The sequence below is a fragment of the Tiliqua scincoides genome, chromosome 2 (genome assembly GCF_035046505.1).
Source record: "Tiliqua scincoides isolate rTilSci1 chromosome 2, rTilSci1.hap2, whole genome shotgun sequence".
In the NCBI taxonomy this organism is placed as follows: Eukaryota; Metazoa; Chordata; class Lepidosauria; order Squamata; family Scincidae; genus Tiliqua; species Tiliqua scincoides.
In genome coordinates, this window is record NC_089822.1 from 72,863,361 (window position 1) to 72,876,432 (window position 13,072).

At 41.4% G+C, this 13,072-nt stretch overlaps 1 protein-coding gene across 3 annotated transcripts in view; it reads right to left on the bottom strand.

The window, feature by feature from the left end:
• The window catches only part of LOC136641044 (histone-arginine methyltransferase CARM1-like), a 77,457-nt gene that overhangs the window by 47,194 nt on the left and 17,191 nt on the right, over positions 1–13,072 (bottom strand). For all 3 annotated transcript variants that reach the window (XM_066616624.1, XM_066616623.1, XM_066616625.1), the window contains exon 2: positions 968–1,093. In XM_066616624.1, coding sequence (XP_066472721.1) covers positions 968–1,093 — 126 coding nt within the window. The remainder of the gene's footprint in view (positions 1–967; positions 1,094–13,072) is intronic.

Here is a 13,072-nt window from a genome sequence, read left to right on the forward strand (position 1 = left end):
ATAGAAGACCTATGAAGGCTCAGATCAGTCATTGAACATGGGTGGCAACAGTATCCAATTTGGTAGGCAGGCACAAATTGTACAGGCCTGATCTAAAATGAAGCAACTTTTCTTATTTAAATTTTAAGATACCAGCACTTCATACACATTATTTCTGAGGCAAAAGTCAACAGGGTCCACATTTGGGCTTCATACAACAAACTCCCTGTTGTTTCCAAGGGACAGCTCTAATTGAGATACGTCTAAAACAGTGTTGGCAACATATTACTCATGAGCCGTATTCGGCCCATCACCCACAGTCTTCAGCCCATAGCGGAGTGATGGCCACCATATTGCCCTAGGAAGCCGCCATGGCAACAGGATTCTGTGAAGCTGTCCAGCGTGCGGCAAATTGGGTAGATGTTTTGTCACCCATGCCCATGATGGAGCAAAATGTGAACACTGTGGTGGGCAACAAGTCGGTGGTGGTGGGATGTGGGCTGGAGGAAGGTGGCAGTGGCTGCCTTGTAGGCTTTTTGGCACAGTGCTGAGTGCAATGGGTGTACTCCGTTTCAACCTGCTCGCTCACTGTTCCCTCTGAGCAGCTGTGTATCTCTAAACCTCCAAGCTCATGACAATGTCATTGCTGGACAACTGCAAGCGGAGTTGCAAACTTTGGTGCTATGCCACAGAAGACTACTGACCCCCTGATCTAAAGTTACCTGGCAAATATAATTTAAAAAGGAATCTTTATAAAGTGCCTTGAGGCAGCGACTGATGAAGGCTGTCCAGTGCATATACTAAAAGATGCCAGGCTTATAAACAAATATGAGTTTATCCTATAACAAATCATAGCCATTTGCATCTTTTACCTGGCCCTCTGACACAAACATTTGAATACAATATGATCAAAAGAGAATAAAAGCAAGCGAATTGAAGAAAAGTGTATCAGTGCATGCACATTATGGCTTAAGGGCCAATTACATACCTGAATGTGACCTGAACTGGAGTAAGGCACTGCTATATCCAAGCGTTATCAGAACAGATTCTTTTCCCACACGGCAGTATTCAGTATCTTTGTTAACCAAGCATTTAAACACACAAACCCCATCAGCTGCAGAGAGAAAAAAGAAAATACTTTCGAGAGTTTGTTCTCTAAAGGGAAGAAAAACCAAGTATCTATATCTATCAACCTTTTCTCAGTTTGTATTAGCAGATGCTATTTTAAATAGAGGAATATGTACGCTTCAAATGACATTATTTACGTTCATTTTACGTTTTGTATCATGTCTTCAACTTTTCTTAATTGTTTATGGAACCCAGAATCCTGTTTATAACAAACTAATTTAGCATAATACATAAGAAAAGCCTTGCTGGATCAGTCCCATCTACCTCAACATTCCATTTCCCACCAGCAGCCTCTGAAAAGCCCACAAACAAGAGAGAAAGGCACAGTTCTCTCCCATCGTTGATCTCCTGCAACGGCCATTCCCAGGCATATTACTGCTGAACTTGAAGGTCATGAATATCCATCACAACTAGTAACTTTCTACTAATTCTGACCTCCATGAGCTCTAAAGAGCCTGGTGCAAATCTCAAGTCTGGGATAAATAGGGGTACAACCCTATCCAACTTTCCAGCGCTGATGCAGCTGTGTCAACAAGAGCATGCACTCCATCCTGCGATGAAGGGACAGTCATGAAGGCCTCTTCAAGGCAGAGTTTGTTTGCCTTGCCTCAAGGCTGTAACGGTGCTGGAAAGTTGGGTAAGGATTGGACGCTAGGTGACGATAAGCAAGCTATTCTCCCTGTCTCAACCTCTCCATCTGTAATATGAAGAGGGTGGAAAAACATAAATGAAGCACACTGAACACTCTGAAACTCTATATAAATGTTGAACGCGTATTATCATTATGTTTATGTCATGCCTTATTTTGACACAGCATTGAAGACACATCAGGAAAAAGACTGAGGCAGTGTGATACAATTCCTTCTCTTACTCTTACTTGAGATTCATGTGCAAAACTTTATAATGGCCAGCTTCATACATACACTATTGAATTACCTTTTTCCTGGGAGGGGGAAACTTTCTTTTCAACATGTAAACTTCCTATTTTGCAGGGTTATATCGATGTGGGGGCATTTTCAAACAAACCATCTCCCCTGCATAACCCAAGGTGGTACAAGGTGAGAAAGCATGTGGGTATGTAGAAATTATATCACGTTCCTAACCTTAATTATTTGCCGCTAGAGAAAGAGATACCAAGGTGCTATGCTGATGTTTTCCGGACATATATGAGGTGTTGTTCACTGGGGTATTGAATTATAGGTGTTGGTGGTACTTAAGACAATTAGAACATGAGAAGTGGTACATCAAAAGAGAAAGGTTGAAAAACAATGTATTATACAATATCTGAATCTGCTGTTATAATGCTGCACAAAACTCCAAACATCTCTCTCTCACACACACACTTCAAAAGTTAACATTCCTGTCATGTTGCGTTTCTTTATGTCTGATAAAGGGACGTTCATTCTTTGTTCCATTACAGCCCAACTCAACCATGGTTAATAGTTTTTCCTTTAAGGAGAAACATGTACAGTAATATGAAATTCCTTAATTGGTTTCTCCAAATGAAGTCAATGCAATCCTTTCCTTCTTTAGTTCCGGCACATCATTACAGTGACTTTAATCTTTCGTAGCACATTATGGGAAATGCATGATCTGAAACATGATCACAAAACTGCTTCCTATGTATGTTCCTTTTCTTCCACCTGCCACCTTTCCGATAATAAATCTGCTATTTGTTGTATTGTAGTTCGGTTCCTTTTAATCCTCGCTTAGCACAACATGTAGCTGCTGCTCTCTAGAATTTAAAAAAAGTACAGTCTTTCAAAATCATCCAAGTAAGGAACTCAGCCAAAAGGAATCCAATGGTATATTACCACTCGTGGTCAACATACTAGAGCTATCAATTAGGAGAGAGTCATATTCTCTACTTTTTAAAAATATTTTGAGAAAAATTGCATAATAGTGCAATAGTATATTGCACTAGAACAGACAGGCCAGGAGGCCTGCACTGTATCCAGCACAAAATAGGGCTGCAAAATGGCTCAGTCAGAGGTAAGGGGAAATGAGTTGGAATATCCGCATGACATTTAATATAGTGCTATATTCTACATAAAAATCCACAATGCAGAGGCAAGATTAAAAGTATCTTAATCCAGGAATCCTCCTCAGTTCTACAAAGCTACAAATTCTACAAATTTAGGATTGCAATTCTACAAAGTTCTACAAATTCAGGATTGCAGGTTTCAACCAGCAAAGCCTCGCTTTAACATTTAAATCCTATAGTTAAAGTAGTGTCTGTTTCTTTAGTCACTAGCAACACTGAAATTGACTTTTTAATGAGTCATTATCTGAAATAAAGCCATTCCCTGGCCAATTGCATTGCTGAAATCGGTCTTTTAAATTAGTCTCTTCCTTAAGTTAGTTCCCATTGTTCCCAGCCAATGGCATTATCGAACTTGGCTCCTTAATTGGTCAGTCCCTTTTTGCCGCTGTAGCAATCCCACCATTTGTTTATTTATTGTGTTTCATTTATTAGCACAGTACTTTAGCCAAAAAGCAATGTTTAAAAAAATCATTAAAATTTTGTATTTGCACATTCTCATTTCATAATACAAAAATGAAATAATTTCTTTGTTAAGGAGGAAAATTCTAGCTGTGGGGGAAGGGACCACATGACAGGTAATGAGAATAGCAGCATAACCAGGAAGTGCAGACGAAACAATGCAAAAATGCAATACAATACCAAACACATCACCAGCTGTCTCATGGGCCATTTCTCCTGCCAGGCATATACTGGCTGACTCATAGAGTTATGGATGTCCAAGTTTCAGGTAGCTACTCTGGTGCTTTTGTGCATGCACAGTACATTCTTTGTGTTGCTTTTGATAGTGATAGTGCTGAGCACTATTTCAAGCTAAATATGTTCCAACTTTCATACAGACCTCTGGAACAAAACCAGAATGTGGGGGACTTAATGCATGAATTGCCAACCTACAAATGACAGGTTAGCAATGCAATTTCATTTGAAGTAAGAAAAATCATAAACCACAAAAAAATAGAAGACAGAGAAAACAGTAAAATGCAACAATCTGATAACAATGTCATCTAGAAATGATACTGCACTCAAATGCTGACAACTTGAAAGAAGTAGCTTAGATGGAAGCATTTCAAGTCTTTTATGTCTAGAGTACAGTGGTTAACTATGAAGAATAGTACAGTACATGGAGCAGGACCTTCTTGGCACTGAGGAACTCCTTCCCATAGTCATGACTGCTCTTTCCATACATATTGCATATTAGGTGGCTGGCTACAGTGGTATCATTCCATCAAGCTTTTGGACTGTAATTGATATGGTTTTGATTTGCATCTATTTTGGATTGTCATGGCTAGGTTCAGATATGTAACTCAAAACCATAATTAAACCATGGTTCAGCACTAAGTGAGGATGGGAAATGTGCCATTCTAGTTTATGATTTAAAACACATTAAAACTTTGATCTACATGTGAATCCACACAAGCAATGATTCCACGCATGGTACATAAACACATTAGAAAACTGCCACAAAAGGTATATGTGTGAGATTACTCTATGTGACAATTCATGCACATAAGTTTTGTGCATTCAATATATATAAGATACTGTATTTTATATCTTTGTTAGCTGCCTTGCCCTTTTTTTTTTTTTTTGCAAAAGTGAAAGGCAGGATATATATATCATGCATGTTTTAAAATAAATATGTGAACACCATGTATGAAACATGCAGCACATGAAGTAGCAATCTTATCTCCTGACCATTTACATTTACTTCGTATTTCACAGATTGACAGACACCATGCAAACAAGAGACCTACTATTTTGATTATACTGTACAGTACGTATGTATTCTGATAGAGAATAAGATTATAAATCTGTTGGTTATTTTCATCAATTTCACTCAATGATTGCATGCAGCCAGAAGATGCTAAAAACATCACTAGAAAAATAAAACCACAAAATGTGACAGCTATGACTATCTGCAAACTATTTGATAGTTTATAAGCGAGCGTATCAAATGAATTCCGTAGATTTAACTCATGGTGTCGCCTACATACTTTTGGCAGAAATTAGATGCTTGGTTCAATGTGTAAACACACTGCTCTGTACAAAAAGAACTATCATAACTAAATGCCAAAACAGATAAGTAACTTGTCCGCATATCAGCTAATTTACCAGAAACACAAAAGCAGGAATAAAGAAGCTATTCCACAAACTGACATCATATTAAGACACTAACATTTTGTATAGCTGCCGTCAAACCGTCTGGCAGGGTTTGAAACAGTTCTTCCTTTGCCAAAATGAGGCTTCACAAGCTGTTACAGTTTTGGTTTCTTGTTCAGATCCTACAGAAACACAACAGATATTCTGCAGAAAATCTGTGTGGGGTTTCTGAGCTGGAGTAAAGAAGATCAAGACTTTGCTTTCACTCTCATTCCTCAACTGGGAGAGGAGCCAGATGGAATTGAGTTACTACAACAAGGGTGAGAGCACGGAGATCTATTACTGCTTGACAAGTTGGGAAGTCATCTGTTGTCACTTTTCCCTGCACTGTAGGTCCTTGTTTACCATCTTGAACAACACTGAATCTGGTCAATGTGGCCTCTCCTCAAAACAGTTTATGGAGCAAATCAGGATTTACTATTCCTGCTACCCACTATTGTTACCAGCTGCTGCCAAACAACTTGCTGCTACTGTTGCAACTGAAATGCCCATATATAATCGCATATGCAAAAAGGACACCCTGAGCAAGCAAACATGACAGCTGTTTAACAAACAGTAATACCGCTTATAGCATTTATCCCTAATGTTATTCTTACAGCATTATAAAAAAGAAAAAAAATTAAAATCCATAAAACAGCACAGGAGATAATGGCTTTCTGCATTGAGAAGCTGCGCATTCTGGTTACACACTGCGCCAATGAGGGTGGTAAATTCTGAGTATACTGAGCTCATTACTAGCTACCATAAAATGCTTTGGGTGAGGAACAGCAGGCAACACAGTCTACCCTACACGTAATTCCCAAGGAATAGTTGCAACCTGGCTCATCCTCCTGGGATTAGTTCATCCCATCATCTTCCACCATTGCCATGTAGGAGGAATGATGGCAGCAGCAGTCAAAGTGGTATAATCTAGTGCACTGGCGAATATAGGACTGTGAACACAGCTACATTGGAATAGTGCTATAACAGCACTCATTGCCTCCTATTGCGCTATTTCACACAGTACTATTTTGTCCAGGAACATACCCACCATGTTCAGGGAGATATTACAGCATTCACAGTGACTGCATGAATCAAAAACTTGGATGGGTGACAGTGCAGTAGTAGCTGCAGGCAGAATTCCAGGAGTATCTGCACTGTAAGCAGTGCTATGGCAGCAGAAAGAAGCAACGAGCCCTTATATACATACTTCTGAGCAGAACCAAAAGGGCCTCTGGCCTCTGGAGCACAGAGGCTCCAGAGGGTTCAGGCGGCCCCAAGTCCGCACATAGCCCAATCCTATGCCTTTCTACTCAGAATTAAGTTCCATTGTAGTCAATAGGGCTTACTCCCAGGAAAGTGTGAATAGGATTGTGGCCATATTCAAACATCAGCAGAATCTGAAATCCAAAGATTCAAACATTGTGCAGATAAAGAGGGCCAACCTGTACTCCCTGCTGTGTATAGCATTGCAGCCTTAGTTCACAACAGAATCAGTTTGGTGTCTTCATGATCCCAAACAACTGATGTGAATAAACTGGCCAGGAAGTACTATTTTGTGGCAGGATTTCAATTAAAAAAAAATACATTAAACTGGAGAAATTGTGTTCAGTCTGATTGCAATTGATAAAGAAATAAAATTTCCTGTTTTGGAAGGATATTGGTTTGCTAATGAATAAAGCAAGAGGGCTAGTAAATAAATATTTGGCAAATATACTGAAAAGAACACTTTACAGCAATGAGCAATCTGATAATTAAAAATCAGTGTGTGGTTTGCAGCCACGGAAAACATGGAGCCATGGAGTGAGAAGACATTTGTAATTAACTTGATCACAGAACAGTACAATACAAACCTACTTTTAAAACATTCAAAATGACACATTTTTATTGGCACTAAATACTGAACTTCAGATGCAATAAAAACCTTAAAGCAAGAATCTTGAGGAACGAGTTATGCATATCTTTGTTTTCAGAGATCACGGCTCAATGATATTTGAAATGAGAACTCTTTATCCCTTCACTGGAAGTATGTCTAGACGGTGGTTATTTATTTGAAAAATAAAATTATCTACAACATCTTCACATCTGTACATATGTCTCCAATCATTAAGAGGAAGAATTAGATATTTCTATAAGTACCCTCTGGATTCTGACCACTAAGATGGTGCGTAAGCTGTATCAGTCTTACATTTACTTGAATAAATACCACATGAATACTTGCCAACAGCAGAGAGCAAATACTTCAGGCAAAGACATAGCAAAAGCTTTGGACCACAACCATATATACACACATGTATGATAGTTTCCTAAAACAACTAACAGCCCAGTCCTGAGCTGCCTGGAGCGCAGGACTGCAGCAGTGCTGAAAATGTCTGCAATCACATCTGGCATGCTCCAGGCAGCCGCCAGCAGCTCCTCAGGAGAAAGGGACTTTTGTCCCCTTCCCCAGGTAAAGCGAGTAGCCCCACAATGGGACTACTCAATTCTATGGTGACCCAAACATCGCCATAGAATCAAGAGCTTCCGTGTCAAGCAGTGACCCTGACAAAGAGGCTCTGAATCCAGTGGAGCAAAGTTTCACCAGTCCCACCTCCCTCCCCCCCCCCCGCCCGGAACACCTCCTACCCACCCTCTCCCCACCCACCCTCTGCCTCCCCCCTTCCCAGAACACCTCCTCCCTGCCTCCCCCCACCTACCTCTCTGCTGCTCAGCAGTTCATGTGATCACTGAGTGGCAGCACACCAGCGCTAGGGCCCGCAAACATGCCTTATGGCACGTTTGAAACAGTGCATGCTGGAGGTGAGCAGACGCACTGAGCTCATATTGGGCTCTCACTCATCAAAGAAGCCTGGGACTCTGTCTTTTGAAAGACAATTTGACTTTCCTTTAATGGCCTTCCATGTAAATATAATAAACCCGAAAGTAATTAAGGGATGGATTTTTCAGCACCAGCACAAAGGCTTACATCTGCACAATAATATTTGTTATGATTTTCAAATTTTCTTCCTCTTTTATATGTGGTTCCCTCCCTATCATACATTTTAAAAATAGATCAGAGTCTTAAGGAAACAATAATAAATCAGCAAGAAGATAATGATGCCAACTACTTGAAAAAAAATAAATGACAGGGATGGAGTTAAATGTCCAGATAAATGTTCTTTGTGGGATTTCTTTGGATAAGTAACTACAACTCTGGTCAGTAGTGCTAAAGACACTCCAGAATAATGTTTCCTCTGATACAACCTACCTATCCAATTTACTGGATTTTTACTCTGCCTTTCTGCTCCTCAAGCAGCCCTCAAGGTGGTTTACAAAATTTTCTGGAAAAAAATACAATAATAAAAAGGAAATCACCTTAACTTTCTTTAAAATAAGTTACAGTTCCAGTGGAAGCTTCCCTCTCATGGCTTATAATAGCTGATGGGGGAGAATTTTCATCAGTTGGAGGCATGAAGTGTTAAATGTCACCTCCCTGCACATCCCAATTACACCTCCCTGCCCCATAGCTAATTTAATCAAGGAAAATAAGATGGATCCACCGCTAATATGCCTAGGTGTCATGTCTGGTCAGATTCTTATTTCAGTCACCCAGTAAGGTACAGATTACAATCTAAAAAGGCTTGGGTGGAAGGTGACATTGTCCTTATAACTGGAGTTTCTTTCACTGACATGGAAAAAGAAGAGTACTAGGATATGCTCAGGCTCCTCCAAGTTTGCTTTGAGACTTCCATTTAATCTTCTCACCAAGTGCCCTGGTGTATATTTATATATTTACTTCCTACCCCCCTATCACCCAGACTAGGGGTGGGGAACTTGCAGCATTAAGGCTGCAAGCGGACTGTTGGGGTACCAATTGTAGCTTTTTGTATATCTGCCCACAGATACTAAATTTGCCTTTTATTTCATGATATAACACCAAACTCGGGGTATTTTTTTTCACTAACATTTATTTATTCTTTCCTGTCAGTGGCAACTCAGTAATTTAACTCTGTCCAGTAACTCATCCAGTGACTCGTGTCATACTCCTGAGATGGAAAGAACGGTATCATGTGAAATAAAAATGTATGCCTTTTCTAGTTGAAAAAATAATGATCATATATAAAAGTAAAATTAAAAAAATACACAAAAAAATGTGGACTTCCAAGATAAAAAGGTTCCCCACACCTGACCTACACTTTTTAGTCTAGGGCTTTTGTAACCTAGGAATGTGAAAAGCCATCTTCTAGCAGCATACAGTGTCATTTGGTCATGCTCCCAAATCCATCTAGCTTCATAGATCCTGCCTCACACAAGCACTTTTTCCTTCTCCTTGCCCTCTGACCAGTTTGCTGACTCACCTGAACCTTTCACTTTGCTGTGTTTGCATTGCCCTGCCCCATCACAGGGGCACAAAGAGAACACAACTATATAGTGCATCCTTGTTATCATGTCCACTCAGCTGGCATTCATACTAAAAATATTCTCCATGTCACACTGTGCACATCATAAACAGTTGGCAACTGGAGCAAGACAGAACAAACAACAGGCAGTCTCAACCTATGGCCTGCTGTGTTTGTTATGCCAAGCAGACTTGAACTGCAACAGTTGCAGAGCCATGATGCAGGGCTTTCTCTGCTCCATTTGCCTCACCCTCTTCTCTCCACCTTTTTACTAGCAGAATTAAAGCAACTGCTTCCCAGGTCTGTTTTGTATTCTGCACTAGGGATCATATCCAGCCATGGCTCCCTTCCCAGCCTCTTGCATTACACCAGAATGCTACTTTGTAGTCTTTCCTCCGCTGCTGTAATGCTCAATATTATTCACCATCAAAACTAAGGAACAACTGCACCCAACCCCATATGAACTCCTGTCTATGTAAATAAAGCATAAGGTGAGGGTTCCAAAGCTTAGCTGTTCAAGTTTGTGTTCTAGAGCAGGGGTAAGCAACCTGCAGGATGGATCCAGCCCACCACTTCAAATCATCTGGCCTGTAGTTCCAAAAAGACAGTGGTATAGCTAAGGCAGAAGGGGCAAAACAAAAACAAAACACCTAATACTACAGAATTAAATTTAACACACACACACCCCCGTCACATATGGGAAGTGGTCTGAGGTCCAGGGAGACCACGTGTGTCCTCCCCAGCCACAGAAGACCACTTTTTTCACCTTGGGTCTGCCATCAGGGGTACAGGTTGGCACGTCTTCAAGACATGGTAACTGGGTATCCCCCTGCCTCTCTTTAGCTATGCCACTGCAAAAAGGTATGTCCACCTGGCCTATGGTCCTAAAAAAGAATTCAAGTTTGTAGTTTGATTCCTGTAAGGCTTATAGTATAAGCAGACCAAGGACAGAAGTTTCCTTTAAGTTCATTCTCTGTCCGGGCATGCATCTCTGCGCACTGCCCATCTGTTTTTTCTTAGCTCTATGGATGAATCAAGAGGTTCGTGCATGTGCATGAAATGCACGTGTGTTCTTACTATTGATGGACCCAATGTCTGACCCCTATGAGGAAGAAGACTGTTCTAGAGGTTTCATTATGTTGCTTCTAACTTCACAAAAGGCTACATTACAATTACTTTTTATAATAGGAAAACCAATTACTCATTTTCCAGCTAAAGCTGAGCAGAGACACAATTTTTAATGCCTTTTTATTTTTTCCTTTACAAGCGAGGAAAACAGCTTGATTCCACAGACCAGGGGCCCAATCCTATCCCAATCCCAATCCCTTGGGACCCAATCCCTTGGGACCAGGGGCCCAATCCACCCAATGGTGGATGTGCACCAGCTCACCACCAGCATGCACTGTTGCAAACGTGCCATAAGGGTAGCGCTTGCAGTGCCTTATGGGCGCCTTAACCCATAAGGCACGTTTGCAGGCCCTACTGCCAGTGGTAGCCCAGTGCTGGTCGGCACTGGGCTAGCACCAAGCAAGCATCAGACGTCTGCTGCTTGGCGGTCACATGAACCGTCCGCCAGCCAGCGGAGAGGTAGGTGGAGGCATGGGGGGAGGCAAGGAGGAGCTGGGGGAGGATGGAGAGGCGGTGTGCTGGGGGAGGGAGAAAGGCAGGAGGGAGGTAGGACCAGTGGAGCAAAGCTCCCGAGCCTCCGTGTTGGTCCACCAGCCTGACACTGAGGCTCAAAATTCTATACCAACCCTTGACAAAAGTCCCCTTCTCCCAAGGAGCCGCCTGTGCTGCCTGTGGAGTGCGCAGAATGCAGCGGCAGCCGTTTTTGACACCGCTGCAGCTCTGGGCGCCAGGAGCGCAGGACTGGGCTGCCCGTCATGATCCCTGTGGCACCAGACAATCTAGCCTTAATTTCCAGGACACCAACCCGTGTCCAATATCTCTAAGCATTGTCCTGTATGCAAAGAAAGAGTAAAATGCTAATTCAGGTCTTGCAGAATCCTGTCAATGGGTGGTATAACACCTGTGTGGAATATATGGTGTGATCCACATTAACCCTGTTCAGAACTTACAAACCTGTGTATGAAAATACATGGAGGATCCTCCAGAATTGTTGGTTTAGTCCTTTTCTTGCTGTTGATATGCTCCCAAAGCATTACTACCTCCCCACACCCATCCAGCACTTATCTGCAGCATGTTGGGTCTGTGACCGAAAATAAAAGATGACAATAATGGTATGCGTAAATGCTGCGTAAAGGGAGAAAACCCCCAATGGTTGCAACCCTGACATATTTCAGGTGGAAATGATGGACTGCATTCAGTATTTGTTGCTGCAGACAAATGCTGGATGGGGAGATGACGTTTAGGAGCACATTATCAGCAGGGGCAGGATTAAACCAACAGGATCCTGGGGGCCCTCCATATGTTCTCTTACAAACTTGTGTTATTTCTGAACAGGGCTACTGTTAACAGCCATATTGTCATTTCCCAAAGCGGTAGATAGAATACCGTGGCATGAGTTGAATTCAATTTACTATGAAAATGAAAGGAATTCATGACAGAAAGCTAAACCAGGAATGTCAAACTAATTTCAAATAGTGGGCCAAATAGCTTCCTGGGTGACCTTGGGCGAGTCACTTTCTCTCAGCCTCACCTACTTCACAGGGTTGTTGTGAGGACAAAAGAAGGGGAACAGCTGTGTACACTGCCCTGAGCTCTTTGGAGGAAGGGTGGTATAAAATGGTGATTGATTGATTGATTGATTGATTGATTGATTGATTGATTGATTGATTGATTGATAGATAGATAGATAGATAGATAGATAGATAGATAGATAGATAGATAGATAGATAGCATTCATGGTGTCCTGCTGAGGACTGGAAGTGACATCATTAAGCAGAAAATGACATTATGAAGCAGATGATGGCCAGAAATAAGCACCTGGTTCTCACATAGAAACTCATTAGCTGCAATGACAAAAGACCAATTATCACACTGGGAGAGCCCAATTACAACAAGTGCGGGAGAAATTGCTTCCTGGGGCCACATCTGACCTACAGGCCATATGTTTGACAACCTTGGGCTAAACTGTGCATTCACAAATTGTATAATAAAGAACCAGGGTCCATGCAGGGTCCATGCTTATTCAGACTTGGTATTGTATGCCTGTTTACTGCATTGCATAGTACTATGAGGTCTCAAAGCATTTAACCCATTTCTACCCAGCCCATTTGTGTACACATTTGATTCCTGCTGTGTATATACAATATTGGGCAGAATAGTTTCAGTATAGTATTTATAGAATGCCTTTCCACCTCAGTTAAGGGTTATATGCTCACGTTCACACTGCATATTCTTTTAAATTGCTACAACAAGTGCAAGGCACTAAAAAGTGCCACCAGAT